The sequence below is a fragment of the Chlorocebus sabaeus genome, chromosome 9 (assembly GCF_047675955.1).
Source record: "Chlorocebus sabaeus isolate Y175 chromosome 9, mChlSab1.0.hap1, whole genome shotgun sequence".
Classification (NCBI taxonomy): Eukaryota; Metazoa; Chordata; class Mammalia; order Primates; family Cercopithecidae; genus Chlorocebus; species Chlorocebus sabaeus.
The window spans coordinates 18,134,650-18,155,315 of record NC_132912.1 but is presented as its reverse complement, the minus strand read 5'-3'; the positions used below and the strand labels follow the sequence as shown (position 1 = coordinate 18,155,315).

Here is a 20,666-nt window from a genome sequence, read left to right as displayed (position 1 = left end):
CTGAGAACAGACATTATATAACTTTTACTGTTTTAAATTTAAGGTGTGTTTTATGGCCCGTAATGTAGTCTGTTTTGGTAAACGCTCTGTGTGTGCTTGAGAAGAATGTGTATTCTGCTGTTGTTGGATGAAGTAGTCTACAGACGTCATTAGATCCAATTGATTGATGGTGTTGTTCAGTTCAACTACGTCTTTACTGATTTTCCGACTGCTAGTTCTATAAATTACTATTTCTCTCTTATATCTACTGATAGAGGCCAATTGAAGTATTCAACTACAATAGTGAGTTAATCTATTTCTCTTTGCAGTTTTATTAGTTTTTGGCTCACATATTTTGGCGTTCTGTTGTTAGGCACATACACATTGAGAATTATTATGTCTTCTTGGAGAACTGACTCTTTTATTATTGTGTAATACTCCTCCTTATCCTTGACAATTTTCCTTTCTCTGAAGTTTTCTTTATCTGAAATTAATATAGCTACTCCAGCTTTCTTGTCATTAATGCTAGCATAGACGGTCTCTTTTGTTTTTATTTCTATTAAAGTAAAATATACATAACATAGAGTTTATCGGAAGTGTACAGTTCAGTGGTGTTAAGTGCATTCACATCATTGTGTAGCCATCACTACCATCCATCTCCAAAATGTTTCATTATCTGAAACTGAAACTTTGTACCCATTTTCCCCTTCTGCAATCCCTGACAACTAGCATTCTATTTTCTATCTCTGTGATACCTCTAGATACTTCACATATATTGAGTCATGCAATATTTGTCCTTTTGTGTCTAGTTTATTTCACTGAGCATATCTTCACAGTTCACCCATGTTACCGCATTTGTCAGAATTTTATTCCTTTTTAAAACTCGATAATATTCTTTCGTATGTGTACCCCATATTTTGTTATTCTACTCATTAATTCAGTGAAAATTTTTCACCTTTTGCCATTGCAAATATGTGGATATGAACATTGGTATACAAATATCTGTTTGAGTCCCTGATTTCCAAATTTTGGGGTACATACCCAGGAACGGAATATCATCCCTTTAATTTTAAATTTAATTAATGCATTAAATTTTTTATGTAGAAATGGTGTCTTGCTATATGGCCCATGCTGGTCTTGAACCCCTGACCTCAAGAGATACTCGTGCCCTGGCCTCCCAAAGGACTGGGATTAGCCGCTTTTAATTTTAATGTTAAATCTGTGTCTTTATATTTAAACTGGCTTTCTTTATATAGTTGGGTCTTAGTTTTTGTATCCACTTTGACAATATCCGGTCTTTTAATTGATGTATTTAGACCATTGGTGTTTTAAAGTGGTTCATACAGTTGATTTAATATCTATCACATTTGTTACTGTTTTCTATTCATGACCTTTTTTTTTTACTTGTTTTGTTTTGGTCTTCCACTTTTTTCTGCATTCTCTGGTTTAAACTGACCATTTTGTATGCTTGTATTTTTTCTACTGTTAGCATATCAAACTTCATTTAAAATATTTTTTAGCAGTTGTTCTTGACTTTGCATTACACATTTACAACAAATCCAAGTCCTCTTTCAAATAACACTGCATCCCTTCCCATGTAGTGCAAGTACCTTAACAGAGTACTCTTTTCTGTACTCTTCCCATTCCTTATAGCACTGCTGCCATTCATTTCAACTACCTGTAAGCAGTAATTGCCAAATACATTTTTGATATTATTTGAAATAAATGGTTATCTCTTAGACCAATTAAGAATAAGAAAAATGAAAAATTTTATTGTGTCTTTCTTTATTCCTTCTTTAGTGCTCTTCCTTTCTTTATGCAGAGGCAACTTTCTACTTCATTTTCTTTCTGGAGAATTTATATTTAACACTTCTTGCAAGGCCAGTCTACTGGCAATGAATTCCCTCAATTTTTGTTTGTCTGAGAGTCTTTATGTCTCCTTTACTTTTGAAAAATAATTTCTTTAGATGTAGAATTATAGGTTGGTGGCTACTCCACATGAAACATTAAATATTTCATGCCACTCTTTTTGATGGCATGTTTTGTGAAGAGAAGGCCAATATGATTCTTATTTTTCTCCTTGCTCCTGAAAAGGTAAAAATATTTTTCTGTTGGCTTCTTTCAATATATTTTCTTTGCCTTTTTCTGCAGCTTGAAAATGGCATGCTTAGGTATTTATTTTTTGGTATTTATCCTGCTTAGTGTTCTCTGAGCTTTCTAGATAGGGGGTTTCATGTCTATTATTAATTTTGGAAAATTTTAAGTCGTTTTCGCTTCAAATAGTTGTTGTTCTCTTTTTCTGTTTTCTCCTTCACATTCCCATTGTGTGTGTGTTACACCTTTTCTAATTGTTCTACAGTTCTTCAATATTCTATTTTGTCTATTTTATTATCTTTTCTCCTTGTATTTCAGTTTTGGATGTTTCTGTTGACATTTTTTCAAGTTCAGTGATTCTTTCATTGGCCATGTCCAGTCTACAGAGGAGCCTGTCAAAGGCATTCTTCATTTCTGTTCCAGTGTTTGGGATTTCTGGCATTTCCCCTTTCCTTCCTTCCTTCCCTTCCTTCCTTCCTTCTCTTCCTTCCCTTCCTTCCCTCCCTTCCTTCCTTCTCTTCCTTTCCTTCCTTCCTTCCTTCCTTCAGTCCCCTTCCTTCCTCCCTTCCCTCACTCCCCTTCCTTCCTTCCTCCCTTCCCTCCCTCCCCTTCCTTCTTTCCTTCCTTCCTTCCTTCCTTCCTTCCTTCCTCCTCCCTTCCCTCCCCTCCCCCTTCCTTCCTTCCTTTCCTCCCCTTCCCTTCCTTCCTTTCCTTCCCTTCCCCTTCCTTCCTTCCTTCCCTTCCTTCCCTTCCTTCCCTTCCTCCCTCCCTCCCTTCCTTCCTTCCTTCATTCCTTCCTTCCTTCCCTTCTGTTCCCTTCTCCTTCTCCTTCCCTCCCCTTCTCCTTCTCCTTCCTTCCTTCCTCCTCCCTTCCCTCCCCTCCCCCTTCCTTCCTTCCCTCCCCTTCCCCTTCCTTCCTTCCTTCCTTCCCTCCCTTCCCTTCTTTCCTCCTTTCCTTTCCTTCTTTATTTCTTCCTTCCTTCCTTCCCTTTCTCCCTTCCCTTCCTTCCTTCCTCCAACCCTCTTTCCTTTCCTTTCTCTTTCTCTCTTCCTTTCTCTTTTTTCCTTCCTTCCTTCCTTCCTTTTTTTCTTTCTTTTCTTTTCTTTCTCTGTTTCTTTCTCTCTTTCCCTCTCTTTCTCTCTCTCTCTCTCTCAGACTGGAGTGCAGAGACATGATCATAGCTTACTGCAGCCTCAACCTCCCAGGCCCACGCAGTCCTCCCACCTCAGCCTCCAGAGTAGCTGTGACCACTGGCACATGCCACCATGTGCAGCTAATTTTTAAATTATTATTTGTAGAGATGGGGCCTCACTACATTGCCCAGGAGAGCCTCGAATTTTTGGGCTCAAGTAGTCCTCTCACCTCAGCCTCCCAAAGTGCTGGGATTATAGGCATGAGCCACCACACCCAGCCCTTTTGTCGTCTCTTAAAGTTTCTACCTCTCTGCTTACGTTTTCCATTCATTCTTGCATGGTGTCCACTTTTTCCATTAGAGGCTTTTGTCTTTCAGTCCTAGTCGTAGCTGTTTTAAATTACTGGTCTGATAATTCTAACATCTTTGCCATATCTTAGTCTGGTTCAGATGTTTGCTCTTTATCTTCAAACCATGTTTTTTGTCTTTTAGTATGCCTTGTAATTTTATGTTGAAAGCCAACAGGATACACAAAATGAAAGGAACTGAGGTACTAGTCCTTTATCTGTCCAGGGGTTAGGCTATAATTAGTGTTTGTGGGAGCTGTAGTTGTCAGAGGCTAAAATTTCCTCTGGCATCCTTGTTCTTGTCTCCCATGTTGTCTTTATATTTCTCCAGATGCCTCTTCCAAAATCACATGTGAGATGCACAGTGCTTACAGTTGCATGACCTTGTTATTATACAAGAGCCCTATTGATGTGTTGATAAGGTGTAGGGGAGGGGAAGTGTTCTAAAATCCTATGATTAGTGCTCATCCTTTTCATGAGCCCGTGTCCCTGGGCTGTGACCTCAGTTTTTATTTTCTCTCCTTTAGGTAGACAGAAAGGTTAGAGGGAGCTGGAGTTGGGCACTTCTCTTTTTCCAGGCTGGTAGTCTCTGGTATTTTTATCAATTAGGCTCTGATAAACTGGCTTCTTTTGAGGGCATATCTTGTTAAGAACAGAATGCTCTGGTGTATTTCCAAATGGCTACTTCCCCCGTCCCCATGCCAGAAGCACAGGGTGATTTTCTCCAGTCTTCACTGTGAGAACCTGTTAGGGCTCCTGGAGGTAAAAATCACGCAGGTGAGGGCCCTCCACACAAAACTGGGCCATCCTAGAGTTTTTAGCTCTCAAACTTCTCTACAATACGATTTGAGCAACCAATCAATGCCAATCTAAGTTTTTTCTATCTTGTTATTGGATACTGGTACTGGGCTTCTGCTTTGGTACGTTGCAGTCCTCTGTATCTGTCTCTTAAATTTTGAGGCCAAAAATTTGCTCTGAGACCTTGCTCTCTGAGGGACCTTAGAAGCATCGTTGCTTTCCCGTGTGTTTGACTTTTTTCTTGTAATGATTTCTAAGCTCCTTACATGTCAGAGTGGAATCCAGAAGTCACATATGGCAGATTTTTGAACACATAGGTGACTTCATTCATTATCTTTTTGAAATTTTAGGTTGTTTAATAATGGCCCAATCTTCCAGAATTCTTACATATTTTTTTAATTTATCTTACTCATTTCTTATTTCCAAAGCTAAATATAACATAGCAGTGCCAAAAATAATGAAATATAGGTTGCTTTTTAAAAAAGCAAAAAACGTATCATTTAAATACCACCCCTTAGGAAATAATTATGAACATTTTAGTGTATAGTCTTCCAGAAAATTTTCAATCTGGATATATATGTAATATATAATACTGTATATTCACAACACTGGAATTATATGCTCAGTTGGTAAATTGCTTTTTTACTCAATGGGTTGTGAAGACTTTTTATAACTATAAATATTTGAAATATTTACTTCCGGTGCAGCATTTTATTTTTCCAAGAATATTAGTAGGGATCCCTTGGAGACTTCTACAGAAAGGGAAGGGAGAGACCAAGAAATTAGGGTCCTGGTTTCCATTCCTTGGCTTTCACCAAGGCAGTTTTAAGAGCATCTGTGCAGATTCCACACACATTTTTATTTAATAAAAAGGTCTTATTGCTTAAAATAAAACCTATATATTGAAAGCTGCTGCTCTGTATGTAGATTTCTGATCTGTAGCATCATTCTCATAGGCTAAAGGGCATTCTGTGTGAGGTTTACGTAACCCTATCATCCATCATTTAAGTTGCTTTCAGCTTGTCACTTTTTTGGAAGCGTCATTCTGTTGTAGACATAGTTACGTGTCTTCTTGGTTTGTGTCATCTACAAAGGTAATAGCCATGTTCTCTATGTTGGGTCCAGTCTGTTGAGTTTGTTGAAGAAAATGAACCTAAAGAGAGAGTGACCCTTAGAAACACTTTCTAGTTTGCAGTCCTTAACCTAGGTTTTATAAATATAATTCTTCAAATATTTATGCCGAGGAGAATCCCAAGGGCTTTAATGTTTGGGAATATTCTTCCTTTAGAAAGTTCATTAGTTTCCCAGCCTGGCATGGGGTCTCATTTCTGTAATCCCAGCACTTCGGGAAGCCAAGGCTAGTGTATTACCTGAGGTCAGGAGTTTGAAACTAGCCTGGCCAACATGGTGAAGCCCTGTCTCTACTAAAAGTACAAAAATTAGCCAGGTGTGGTGGTGGACACTAGTCCCAGCTACTTGGGAGGCTGAGGCAGGAGAATTGTTTGAACCCGGGAGGTGGAGGTTGAAGTGAGCCGAGATCATGCCACTACACGCCAGCCTGGGAGACAGAGTGAGACTCTGTCTCAAAAGAAAAGAAAAAGAAAAGAAAAGAAAAAAAGTTAATTAGTTTCCTACAGCTACTGTACAACCAGTAACCACAAACTGGTAGCTTCAAACAGCAGAAATATACTCTCACAATTCTTGAGGCTTAACATCCAAAATCCAGGTGTCACCAGGGCCAGTCTTCCTCTGCAAGTGCTAGGGAAGGATCCTTCCTTGCCTCTTCCTAGCTTCTGGTGGTTACTGGCAATCTCTGGCATTCCTTGGCTTATAGCTGCATCATCCAATCCTCTGCCTCTGTCCTCCCTTGGCCATCTTCCCTGTGTGCGTGTCCTCTCCTTTTCTTACAAGGACACCAGTCATATTGGATTTAGGGTCCACCTAAAACCAATACAATCTCATCCTACCTTAACTAATTATATCTGCAGAGGCATTATTTCCAAGTAAGACTACATTCTGAGGTTCCAGCTGGACATGAATTTTGAGGAAATACTATTTCAACCTACTGTACTAATGGCTTCTACAAGAACAATAGAACCTGCCGTAAGCTGTGTGCTGTTTGATGTGCAGTGGAAGATACAAACCACACCTTCCACTGGGGAGAAAATCCTTAGCACAAGATTGAATGGCCTGTATTCATTGAGATCTTAAAGGATCATCTAGTCCAATCTCCCATTTTTCAGGGGAGGAAGTGGAAGCCTGAAAACTCACAGACAGTTGCTGCTAGATCCGGAGCTAGCTCCTCTGATCACTTTCTTTACCATCCCAAAAATCAACAATTAGAAAACCCAGGAGACAACGCAAAACTTACTTCATAGGTTGCAGGTCCCGATAGGGGGATATTCACATGAACTGGAATAGTAAAAGTAACCTCAGATGACTGAGACCTTATAGGTGAGAAGGCTTGATTGAGCAGGACCAGGGAAGATTGTAAAGATTGTTAAGATTGCTGGACTAGAATTCAGAGATCTAGAATTTAGTCTTAGGTAAACTCCTTTCCAGAGATAAGAGCTTAGGTAATAATTCAGACGCGTTGAACCGCAGTTTCTCTCTGCAGAGGGAGTGGGAGGTAGAGACTAATGTCACAGACTCTGGAGCTTACTTCATCTCTGTAAACTTGAACAAGTTAATTAACCTCTCTGGGCCTCAATTTCTTCGTCTGTAAAATGGAATTGAAAACTGTATTACACCTATAATCACAGGGTTCTTAGAATTAAATGACTCTCTTAAAGCACCATTAGCCGTATCCGGTATATAATAAGTGCTGTAAAAATACTTGCTATTACATCACCATTATAAATCAAAGAGTTGGATTAAATCTCTGAAGCTGGTTCCAGGGCTAGCACTATGTGATACTGTGGGCTGTCTATGATCACTCTGCATACCCTGAAATTTAACGGAAATGCTGAGACCGTGAGACCCATCTAGTCAGTAAAGAAGAAATCCCGGAGAGTCTCCAAAATGTCTGCTCTCCCACTGGAGTGCTGTTTAAACAAGACCAGGCCTCCAGTGAGCAGACACCCTGCTTACCTTGATGGTGTTGGACTCTTTTCAGAGGTGGTTTGATTTCCTCAGCAGGTGCATTGGTAATAGGAGAAATTAGCTGAACTGCTTTTTGTCTTCCCTGAGTTGAAATCAAACTGTGACAATAACAATGACCTCAGACAGTTTCTTCTCTGTGAGTCTGCGTTATTCAACCTGAGAAGTGTAACTGCAGTGGAATATAATGAATTTTCACTTGTCATGAGAGATAAAGAAGAAGAGAGGGTCTCACGCTGCCTGTAAGCCTGGAAGGATAGGCAAAACGGGGCACACCAGAGGGGGCCCCCATCTCTCCAGCTCTGGAAGTGAATCAATATGAAAAAACATTCAGGACAACTTCGAAGGGCTGGTGGGAGCTGGTTTGGAGACCTTATTGAATATTGCAGTTATATAAAAAGGCTTGACCTCCATTTTCCACCAAGAAAAAAAAAAGTCTCATTGACCAAAGGTACTGCAATGAGAGGTAAACTGTGAAACTGTGATGACAGAAGGGAAGATGGATGGTGGTGATGCTGATGATGTTAGTGATAACAAATTAACATTTATTGAGCCACTAGTATTTTCCAGGCACAGTGCTAAGTGCTTCATGAGCAGTATCCCATATTGATCTTACCACAATTCTGTGAGGGAGCGTCTCTTTTTAGCCCTATTTTACATAAGAAGAAATTGTTGTTCTAAGAAGTTACAAGGCTATTAGGCAGTATAGCTGGGATTTGAACCAAAATTGTAGTTTAGAGCCTGAATTCTTAATGACTGCCTAGAACCCAACTGATTAGTGCCATCTACCCAAGTGGTTAGTAGCCTCATGACCCAGCCCTTCCTTTCCAGTTTAGGTGGGGAAAGGAAATTGTCAAAGTGCAGAACCCAGAGAGGTGTGTCTCATAAGAAGAGGCACAGTCTCACCTCCAAATCTGGTTCTGGGAAGCGGGGGTGGGATTTGTAGTGACCACAATTGATGGACACATTTATCTAAGACTTCTGTCCTGTCCAGCATGAAGCAGCGGAACCAGCTTCCCAGGCTCTGCTCTCAGCACTACAGAAACATGGGCCAATTCCCCGTCCCTAAAGATGACCTTGTCTATGGATGATAGATGTTCACATAAGATTTCTGTGTGATATGCACTTTGATTTTTCTCCAGAAGCATTTCTAGTTCAGTGAAGAAAACAACAACGGCAAGTCAATCACCAAGTCGAAATACAGTGGAATGCTAAGTTTAAGCCTGGGAAACATAAATACCCGAATGCTATTGAGAAATCTGGTTTCAAGGAAAACACCATTCACCCCACCGATCAGTAACACATAACTTAGATAGCTTAAAGCAGTGATGCTATGGAGAGTCAAATTTAGACCCTGTGCATATTTAGAAAGCAAATAGTTCCCATCATCCTTTTATTCTTGCCACTCAGTTTTGAGGAATAGTGATTTTCTAGCAGTTCTAAGACTGCTTGTGGCTGGAGGTCCATCTCAGGCTAGGGTTTGTTATCTGGAACCTGAACTACTTGGAAGAACACAAAACCAGTGAAAAGGCAGAGGAGGGGAGAGATGGTGATCTAGAAAGGTATCCTCAGGGTCCAAGGCAGCACACTGTTCTTCAAATGACTCCTGCAGATGACCACAGGTTTCTGCTTACAATAAAGGCACTTTGGTGATAGGCCTGCAAACACCCACTGAGGATGTCCTTCTGAATCCTTCTGACAGCTCACTTCCTTTAACCTTCTCTGCATCGTATTTCCAACCTCAGCAGAGGGTTAAATTTAACTTACTCTAACTTGAAGGTGAGCAGCTCATACCGAACATTTTAATTTAGCCAGCTCTAAATGACTCCAAACTTGAACTTGGAACAAAGTCGTCCATCAGAACTTTTCTAATTAAAATGGCATAAATTAAAGCTTAATGTCAAAATCAGAACCCAGTCATAGAAACCCAAACACAGACAGTGCCAAGTATTTTGACCTCCACACCATGCTGACCTGTACAAAGAGATTTTTGTTCAGTTGCAGTTTATCCTCTAAAAAAAAAAGGGCAAAGCTCTGTGTGTCAAATCTGCTTACCTTTTAGGGAAAATATGAATATGAAAGAAACTGCTGCATGGAGTCCTAATCCAGTAATTCCTGGGATTGATCTGATGTCCCATGGCAAGCAGACAAAGAAAAGGGAGTTTTAGCCCGGGAATTCGCATCTAGCATGTGGTTTGTAGACGTGTTAGCCTACTTACTCCAAAGCACATGACTTGACTCTTGGGCAACAGAGGTGTGTGCCTAAACTTTCTTGAAGCCAAGAAAGGCCCAACATCTATCACAGCAGTGGTACTGAGTGGTACCCCATCCAGCAGCAGCAGCATCACGTGGAAGTGGTTCAAAATCAAGGTCACAGGCCTCACTCCAGACCTACAGAATCAGAATTGATGGATGGAGCCCAGCAAATCTGTGTTTTTGTTTAGTTCTTGAGATAGGATCTTGCTCTGTTGCCGAGGCTAGAGTACAAAGGTACCACCATAGCTCACTGCAGCCTTGAACTCCTGGGCTCAAATGATCCTCCCACCTCAGCCTCCCTGGCAGCTAGGACTACAGGCATGCACCACCACACTTGGCTAACTTTTTTTTTTTTTGGTAGAGATGAGGTCTTGCTATGTAGTCCAGGCTGGTTTCAAACTCCTGGTGGTCTCAAATGATCCTCCTGCCTCGGCCTCCAAAAGCATTGGGATCACAGGCATGAACCGCCATGCTTGGCCAATTTGTGCTTTTCATACATAAGTATTCTGGTTAATTCTTGTTTGTGCCAAAGTTTTAGAACGATTGCACTATCCAATGATGATGCATGGCCCTTGCTTAAATTAAGCTCTAAAGACAACTGGAGAAGAAATCCACCTCGTTTTGAAATCAAAGAAAGGTAGTTGAAAAAAAAATATTGTGTTTGGGTAGGGCATAACAAAACAACAACAACAAACAAAAAGCAAAAACAAACAAACAAAAAAACCTACTGGCGAGTAAGAGATAGGAGAGAATGTTTTTGACTAAGCACCATGAGTCATTTTGGCAGTAAAATGGACTTTTTTCCCTTGTCAAGACATATCATTTAAAAAATAAGAAAAATATAAGGCATCCATTTTCTAAGAAAAATGACTAAAGCCAGGGTTATTTTCTGTTTTAATACTTTCGTTAGGTTATCAGTAAATTGCATGTTTTCATGAACTTACCTACTGAAATCCTGTTCAGGATTCTGTTTCCTCAGAAAGAAGATAAAATATATCTCACTTGTTAGTGAGATTATTCCCATAAATATCCTCTGTTAAATCTGTGAGAGTTTAGGCATTCATCTACTGCCTGACTCCAGTTTTGTTATTTTAAAAATTTTGAACTTCATCTTGTGTTTCCAGCTCCCCTTGCCTGGAACAGATTTCATTTGACGACTTACACAGAAGAATGCTGACATGTTATCCTTTAGGCCTCCCAAGATGGCTTGTTCATGAGCGCTCTAGAGTCAGTGGGTGAACTATATATTGGGTTTTTAAGAGATGACTCAGAATCTGACATCCAGTAATAGAAGGTAATAAAAACCACCATATTAAAACTAGTCTTTATTACATTTGCTTGTCACTTAACTTGCTTACAGTTTATAATTGCACAGGGAAAAAAAATTAACATCAAAGAAGTAGCAGTTGATTTTATCCCAACAGGCATCTGTCCCCTTTAAATGCTACAAACAAACATTCTTTCTTAGGGAAACAGTCTATTTTTTAAAAATTTACTAGAATTCATGCAGAATTTACCAACTACTTTTTAAAAAGCAAGAATTTCATCATGGTGTTGGAAACCAAAGACAAAATTTCAATTAAGGACGGTCTGATATTTATGTTTCCAAAAATAAAACTGCATTATAAAATTAATAAGTTAATGAATTGAAAGATACACACTTTGCCTAAGATAAAAAATTCTTAATTTAAAAATCACTATAGAGTGCAATGAAAGAAACAAAGTAAGATTATATAAATGCATTTTTGAAAGATGTTGACGATCCTAACTTATATTTTAATATTTTGCTCATATATAGCCAAGAGTAGGAGAGAAAGCCAACCTAGGATCAATCCAAAATTTTGCAGGAGAAACATCATCCAGGGTCGTTGTGTTTGAACATGAGTCATTTCAGGAAGCTAAAAAAAGAATAAAAAACCAGAATAAGATCCAGATATATTCAACTGCTGGGAAAAGCTTGGTGGGAAAACATGAGCGACTGTTATTCAGAACTTAATAACCTTTAAAATTCCCAAAACAGTTACAAAATGCTGAATACCTACTCTACCATGACTTTGAAATGTAAGCTAAAATTAAGCCATTTGATTGTGCTTATGAGGATCCCAGAATTGGCAGTCTTTTTTTTTTTCTTTTCTTTTCTTTTCTTTTCTTTTGAGGCAGGGTCTTTGCTCTGTCACCCAGGCTGGAGTGCAATGCCTGTGATCACATTTCACTGCTACCTCCTGGGCTCAAGTGATCCTCTCACCTCAGCCTTCCAGGTGCGAGCCACGGCGACCAGCTAATGTTTGCATTTTTTGTAGAGATGGGGTTTCCCTATGTTGTCCAGACTGGGCTCGAGCTCCTGGGCTCAAGCAGCCTGCCTGAAGTGCTGGGGATTATAGGCATGAACCACTGCACCTGGCCTTTGGCAGAAGTCTTAAAATGACATAGTTACCAACCAAAAACAAGCCCAACTCTTACTTTTCAGAAAATGTTTAAATGTGAAGTAGATAATGCATGAAAGGCATTATTTTGGACTGTTCTATTAGGTTTATAAAACTACTATATGCACGGGTTGATGTAAGGCATATATGTATATATGACCAAGCATATATACATATATATGGGGGGAAGGGAGGAAGAAAAGGAGAGAGAGAGGGATGACTAAGGTCTTCCTGATCTTTAGAACAGTGAGGACATTATCTCCTGTGGCTATATAGATATAAACATACACACACACATATATACCCACACATATATACATATATACACATATATATGATGTGTGTTTGTGTGTATATATATCTATATATATAAAATTTATTTTTTTGAGACAGAGTTTCACTCTGTCACCCAGGCTGGAGTGCAGTGGTGGGATCTTGGCTCACTGCAACGTCTGCCTCCTGGGTTCAAGCGATTCTCCTACCTCAGCCTCCTGAGTAGCTAGGACTACAGGCATGTGCCACCACACTCGGGTGATTTTTGTGTCTTTTGGTAAAGACAGAGTTTCATTCTGTTGACCAGGCTGTCCTGTGGCTATATTTTATTCTCAGAGAAACAACATGACAACTATTTCATGTTTGTGAAATGCCCTAACACCATTAAGAGGGAAAGGTTCACTCAAGCATGTATGTGAAGTGCCCCAAGGTGTATTTGTCTCAAATTATTTCAGAGCCCTCACCCTGAGGTCAGAGCAAGCATACCTCTTTCATTACACAGTCGTTTCTATTGGGGCACAGGCTCGGGTCAACAAGGACTGGAGATTTAACTCAATCTTGCCATTTTGGGCCAGATAATCCTTTTTTGTGAGACCCCTCTCCTGTCCATTAGAGGATGTGTAGCAGTATCTCTGGCTCCTACTAGATGTCAGCTGTACCTCTGCCCCCAATCATGACAACCAAAAATGCCTCCAGACATGGTCAAATGTTCCCTGGGGGATAAAAATCACTTCCAGTAGAGAACGACTCAGATGATTTTATGGTTCAAATGAATGACCACGGACTTTAGGTTTATGGCAATAGAAAATGGTTTGACCCCCTTTTTTTTTTTTTTTGAGATGGAGTTTCACTCTTGTCTCCTAGGCCGGAGTACAGTGGCACGATCTCGGCTCACTGCAACCTCTGCCTCCCGGGTTCTGGCGATTCTCTTGCCTCAGCCTCCCGAGTAGCTGGGACTATAGGCATCCACCACCATGCTTGGCTAATTTTGTATTTTTAGTAGAGACAGGGTTTTGTCATGTTGGCCAGGCTGGTCTTGAACTCCTGACCTCCGGTGATCCACCTGCCTTGGCCTCCCAAAGTGCTGGGATTACAGACATGAGCCACCATGCCCGGCCAGGTTGACACATTTTTAAGTACATGGAAAGGAGCATCTTGAATGCTCTGTTTGAGATATTTCTTCATCTTAGGTAGTTACTTCAATGGCATGAGTGTGGTTTACTATGACCCGCCATCTCACATCCCAGCATGGAGCAATGGACTCAACAACAAAGTAGGTTCCAGAACTGCTCTCCTGGGTGGACCATTTTAAACAAATTATATGCCCTTTTCGTGTCTTTATGCCATGTTTAAACATCCTATACATTAGAAAAATCTTATCTAATTCATCAATTATAAATTCAAAATGACATTTTGGAAAATCTATGGAATGTGGATAAAACATAGTCTATATTTTCAATTTTGTAGTAAAATGCCTTAGCAAGAAGAGCTGAAACATTTGATTTTATGTTTTATATATTACATATATGCTTTAAATTCCATTTATTTAATGTTTGAACTAGATGTAATTGTTACAAGTTGCTCATACAGTTAACAATGGATTTATGATGAACTTTCCCCATTTCTTCCTATGTAGTGAATGAGTATCTTTCATTTACTAAATGCCTTGATATTAGCTCAACATTTACAGTGTTTTGGTTTCTAGATGCCTTGATATTAATTCAACATCCACAGTGGACATGGCAGAATTCTAGGTTATATTAAGGCTTATATGTGTAGGGAAGAAATAATATTTGTTCTCAAAGAGCTTGCATTTGATGGTACTCTTGAGGGATTAACAAGGTACATGCATTGGAAATTTCCAATACTTTTTTTTTCTTTCTTTCTTTTTTTTTTTTTTTTTTTTGATTCAGGGTCTCACTGTTGCCCAGGCTAGAGTGCAGTGATGTGATCATAGCTCACTGTAGCTTTGAACTCTTGGGCTCAAGCAATCCTCCCACTTCAGCCTCCTGAGTAGCTAAAACTGTAGGTGCACACTACCCTACCCAGCTAATTTTAAAATTTTCAGTAGAGACGATCTCTTGCTATGTTGCCCAGGCTGATCTCAAACACTGGGGCTCAACTGATCTTCCCACCTCAGGCTTCCAAAGTGTTGGAATTACAGGCACAAGCCACCACACTCAGCCCCAATACCTTTGCTTCTCAACAGTTTTAAGTATTTTTTAATAGTTTTCTCCAAAGCCAGACAACATAGGCCACCACCTTCCTTTATCCCAGTAAGCTGCATCTCAAACTGCATCTGTGAGGAGATGCAGTTATACCCTCTGTGGTCATTTACAGGCTCAAACTTTGATTAATCTAATTTCCAAATATGGAATAAGACCTGGAGTAGTTCCCTCTCCTCCTCCTTCTCCTCATTTTTCAAACAAGATTATTAATTACCTTTGATAAAACATGGCTGAATTAATAGCATATCCCATCTCTGTCCCCACTGCCACCTGGCTGTTGTGAGTCTTTGATAAAGTACACAGTAGAAGTAGTTTCTGGAAAGGTTTTGTTGGCAATGACTTATAAAGTATAGGTCATCTATTGAGCCATCATGCTTGTTTCGGGTGGATTATTACAGAGAAAAATATTTCAGGCAAGATAGAAGCATGGTAGTAAAAACGGTTCTGGTTCAAGAGATACAATTTGAGATGAATTTTCAAATCATCAGTATCTTCATGAACCTACATTTTAGAAAAGCTCATTTTTGAATTTCCATCTTTGCCTCACACTTCCAGGAAGGGTCTTTGGCTGGGGAGAAGTAGACCCTAGATTAGGGTCGATTTAATCACCAAAATGTTTTAGGTACAAAAACACAGAGCTAGAATTAATATCTTGGAAATTATAGCAGAATTTCAAGCTGTTGCTGTTTTGACTAAATCCAAAAAATGTCCCAATTATTTATTATTTATTTATTTATTTATTTTTGAGACAGAATTTCACTCTTCTTGCCCAGGCTGGAGTGCAGTGGCATGATCTCAGCTCACTGCAACCTCCCCCACCTCCCAGGTTCAAGCAATTCTCCTGCCTCAGCCTCCCAAGTAGCTGGGATTACAGGCACATGCCACCACACCTGGCTAATTTTTGTGTTTTTAGTGGAGACGGGGTTTCACAATGTTGGCCAAGCTGGTCTTGACTCCTGACCTCAGGTGATCTGCCCACCTTGGCCTCCCAAAGTGCTGGGATTACAAAATTGTCCCAAATTTTTAAAACAATTGTTCAATCTATTATTTTTCTCACTAGCCTAAGCTTATAAACCTGCTGCTTATTTGGAGGGTTTAATACCTATCAAATTGAATGTATCTTTTATGAGAGTCAGTGACCCTACTCCCAGTGAGAAAATCAAGAATTCTTTATTCTTGTATATAGATGACAGCATTATCCACCAGAAAACATCATGAATATTTTCACAACTCCAGAGGCAACATTTACATGGAATCCAATGTCTTCAGGAGTTGCAACAGGCTCCTGTATTTTTTTTTTTAATCAAAATAATGGACCCTATAACTTGCCATACAGTTAGCTGTGCCTTCTTTTTTTTTTTTTTTTTGAGATGGGAGTCTCACTCTGTCACCAGGCTGGAGTGCAGTGGTGCGATCTTGGCTCACTGCAATCTCCACCTGCCGGGTTCAAGCAATTCCCCTGCCTCAGCCTCCCAAGTAGCTGGGACTACAGGCACGCACCACTATGCCTGGCTAATTTTTTGTATTTTAGTAGAGATGGGGTTTCATCATGTTGGCCAGGATGGTGTCCATCTCCTGACCTCGCAATCCACCCACCTCGGCCTCCCAAAGTGCTGGGATTACAGGTGTGAGCCACTGCACCTGGCCTAGCTGTGTCTTCTAGCAGCACTTCTTTCCTGCCAGGTCTTTCAGGTTGTTCTGGCTACAAAGTCTTATGTGATATTTATTTGCCTTTCATTTACATCTATTTAGCACATCCTTTCTTATATATTTTTCCCCCTTTTACTTCTCATAATCCTGCAAGTGATAAAACTATTCACTCCTCTCAGTTTTGAAGAAACATCAGCTCAGAGAGGATAACAGCTCACCCACAGTCACACTGTTGTGATGTCAGAAGGAGGACAAGAAACCAGGTCTCCCCGTAACTGTACTGAACATACAAATAACTGTAAAGAGCAACTCTCTATCTGAAATTCACCCTTTCTATCTGCAATTCATCCTTGTCTATTATGACCAAGGGCAAATTGGTCTAATTAGAAAAAAATGGAAAATGTCAATGGCAGAAACGTCCTATTGGGCATAAAAGTGTCACTGCACTTAATGAAAAGTTGATAAAATACATGATGCAATCAATAATGAATTAGTTATCAAAAATCAATAATCAACACTTAATAAATCAATAAACAATAACAGCAAACACACTAACAGAAAATTAGGCAAAAGATACTAAACAGGTAATTCAAGAGGATGAAAATTAAATGGTCCAAAAAATTTTGGAAAAAGGTACAATCTATAATAATTTTTAGGCCGGGCATGGTGGCTCATACCTGTAATACCAGCATTTTGGGTGGCCTAGGCTGGCAGATCATTTGAGGTCAAGAGTTCGAGACCAGCCTGGCCAACATGGTAAAACTCATACTCTATTAAATAATAAACACAAAAATTAGCCAGGCATTGTGGCAGGTGCCAGTCATCCCAGCTACTTGAAAGGCTGAGGCAGGAGAATCGTTTAAACATGGGGGGCAGAGGTTGCGGTAAGCCAAGACTGTGCCATTGCACTCCAGGCTAGGCAACAAGAGTGAGACTCCGTTTCAAAAAAAAAATATATATATATATATACACATATTTTTCTATTATGCTATTATGCTGCCTTTGTTGTAAAAGATATCACTACTGGTTCTGAGTTTTCAAGGCAAACAATATGTGTTTGAAAAGACTTGGCCGGGCGCGGTGGCTCATGCCTGTAATCCCAGAACTTTGGGAGGCCGAGGCGGGTGGATCACGAGGTCAGGAGATAGAGACTATCCTGACTAACACAGTGAAACCCTGTCTCTACGAAAAAATATACAAAAAAATTGGCCAGGCATGGTGGTGGGCGCCTGTGGTTCCAGCTACTTGGGAAGCTGAGGCAGGAGAATGGACTGAATCTGGGAGGTGCCACTGCACTCCAGCCTGGGTGACAGAGCGAGACTCCGTCTCAAAAAAAAGAAAGAAAGAAAAGAAAAGACTAAGTTTTCATGCTCATAGATATGGACAAACAGTGCAAATCAACATTTCAAAAAAAGTTTAATGGGATTCTCATCCTGATATAAAAGTTTCAATTTCAATTTCGGTGGCCTATGTGAACTTTCCATGTTCACACATAAATCAATTTGGTGAGAAACCCAGCTAAACCTGCTTTTGTGACAATACTTGGCTCTTTTTAGTATGATTATGGATGAACATATGAACCATAATATCTCCTAGATACCAACTACCAGAGAGTCCTACAGAAAGTCTTTCCAAGAGCTACAAATATGAAATGCCAAAACTCAAACCACATCTAATTACAGCTTTCCACCTTCTCTTAATCTCCGTACGTGTATATATTTTTCCATCATTTTAGCCAGTAAATTTTGAAGGAAAATAAAGGTTCATATGAATTAATTCTCAAGAGTATTTATTTTATTTCTTTGTTAGAAATTTAAAATTTCTGGCAAGAGTTTAAATGCCACCATTTCCCTCCTGAATTTCAAAAACAAAAGAAAAATCCCATCTTCCTCTAGGGCAGTTAAGTCCTGTTATTGAGCAATTTTACTGATCTTGATTTATACTCTAAGAGTAGAGAAGGGAAAATGATGAATAGAGCATATTAACAATGACATAAAGGTACAGAGAAAAAGGAGGACATTTTAGCAAAGTGTCTTGCCCAGAGGTAGTGCTAAGATAAATTTTCTTTAGATTTCTGCCAGAAACTTGGAAACCTTGAAGTAGAGAAGTAACTTCCTTTCTTACCACTTTGTTTCACAAGTTGTCCAACCCAAATCAGTAGATACAAAGAGTTGTTAGTCAAGTAGTTGTAATTTTCTGGAAATAAAAAATCTTTAGCTAAAGTGCATCCCTTTGGTCTGCCATTGTTGAGTTCTTTTTTCAATTGTGAATCAAGGCACAGGTAAGAAATGCCTTAAAATGCAGCAGAGTCCACAAACTATGATTTATCCACAGAGAATGGTCTCTACAAGTTCTATTACCTAATTGAAAACTACTTATGATGGCTAACTGCTAAGTGGCATTTCTGAACATTTTAGAAAGTGACATTAAGAAAATGTTTTGGTGGGGCGCGGTGGCTCACACCTGTAATCCCAGCACTTTGAGAGGCCAAGGCGGGTGGATCACCTGAGGTCAGTAGTTCGAGACCAGCCTGACCAGTATGGTGAAACCCCATCTCTATTAAAAACACAAAAATTAGCCAGGCGTGATGGCAGGTGCCTATAATCCCAGCTATCTGGGAGGCTGAGGCTGGAGGATTGCTTGAACCCGGGAGGTGGAGGTTGCAGTGAGCCAAGATCACACCACTGCACTCCAGCCTAGGTGACAGAGCAAGACTCCATCTCAAAAAAAAAAAAAAAAAAAGAAAGAAAGAAAAGAAAATGTTTTAAACTTGAGTCAATCCCTAAAACTGCATTCCTAGTCAAGTCGAAGCTTTAAAATAAATACTTATGAAGAAAATTAGGAGAACCATCAGGAAAGTAGACAAAATACCAGCATCTGGTCCTATGTGATAACTCTAAACTTGGGAAAATGTGTCACAAAGAAGGATGATCTATAACACATCCTCTGGAACTTGTATTTTGTCCCTCTTTCTTATACATCTGAGTTTCAGACTCTCATGACAAGCAAAGGCTTCGCTGTCCATTTCCATCGTAATCTGAAACTGGTTTCCTGTTGGCATCACTAAAGACCCATTATCAAATATTTCAACATTTACCTTTATTCATGATTCATAAATATACACACTGAAGAAGAAAGATCAGCCTCCAACGCTTCCAAGATAAAGATGTCAAAGAGCTTTCATTGATAAAATTTGCAATTCAAATATAGAAACAATATTCATTTACTGATGACATTTAGAGACGTCTCCCATGAAGGTAAGGTTGTACTTTTAAGTATTTTTCTCTCTCAGGAATGCATAACTTCGGGCATTATGAATGTTTAGAAGTGATTTGCTTCTCCATTCATAAAGTTCACTTAACTGACGTATGAATCTTTTTCCAGGAGGGGTCCTAAAAGTCATTGTGCACACGGAGGCAGGTATATATTTGCATTTGATAAGCAGAACCATGTTTGTTTCTAAGAAATGTGATAAAGAAGAAAACTCAAAAACTTCTCCTGAGGGCATTCTAAATATGCTTAATTTCTGGAGGAACACACATTCTGTGGGAGTCTCTAACTCCAGTCCATTTGTAAATGGCTTAGTTTGTCCTTGCAGAAGGCAAGCATTTAAGAACAAAATGGAACTGACGGTGCAAGTCACCATTTGGCTTACAAATGAGCAATTGCCACTCTGTCCTAACAAGTAAAGCTGATCAACTGAAAAATCAACAAGTCTTTTTAGATGCATCAGAGAAAGGTACACACTGTCTCAGACATTGGAGAGACAGCAGGTAGACTTAGACAATCACAACTTACCAGAGCAAAAGCCCAGTAGCAGAAACCTCTGCTAGAACCAGTCAGTGGAAGGTTAAGAAAATCTGACTGTAAAGAATGAATTGCTGAAAGCTCAGCCTGGACAACTCTGAGTTTAAAATTCCAGAAGACCCAATCATAGAAGGCCCCTAGATTTTGTGAGTTTTACCTCCAGGAGCTCCATGGGTTCTCACAGTGAAAACTGGAGAAAAATCTTCTTATACTTCTGGTAGGGGGAGAGGGAAAATAATCATTTTGAAATATACCAGAGCATTCTGCTCTTAACAAGATCTTCCCTCAGGAGAAACTGGTTAACCAGAGTCTAACTTGTTGGGGTTTTATCAAAGCCTAATCTACCTGTGGAAGGAAAATACCAAATTTTAGCCATTTCTAGCCATCCTGTCTTACATGGGGGAAGAGATAATGAGAAACACTAATGAAGTTCATAGTCCAAGGCACAGGCTTACTAAAAGACTGAGATCTACCAAAGGACTATAGAGCCTTCCCCTTCCCATATGTATTCCTTAGTACCACATTACTAATGGCCTATTTAGCACAATTCTGTTCACTCAGTACAACATATCTACCTTT

At 39.6% G+C, this 20,666-nt stretch overlaps 1 protein-coding gene and 1 long non-coding RNA gene across 4 annotated transcripts in view; one reads left to right on the top strand and one right to left on the bottom strand.

Annotated features, from left to right (window-relative positions):
* LOC119618805 (uncharacterized) overlaps nt 1–20,666 on the top strand; it is a 49,933-nt gene that overhangs the window by 6,205 nt on the left and 23,062 nt on the right. The gene's annotated exons all lie outside the window — the stretch shown is intronic.
* The window catches only part of SLC39A12 (solute carrier family 39 member 12), an 82,173-nt gene continuing 72,532 nt past the window's right edge, over nt 11,026–20,666 (bottom strand). For all 3 annotated transcript variants that reach the window (XM_008002414.3, XM_008002412.3, XM_008002415.3), the window contains one exon: nt 11,026–11,604. In XM_008002414.3, the coding sequence (XP_008000605.3) occupies nt 11,476–11,604 (129 nt within the window). In that variant the 3' untranslated portion in view covers nt 11,026–11,475. The remainder of the gene's footprint in view (nt 11,605–20,666) is intronic.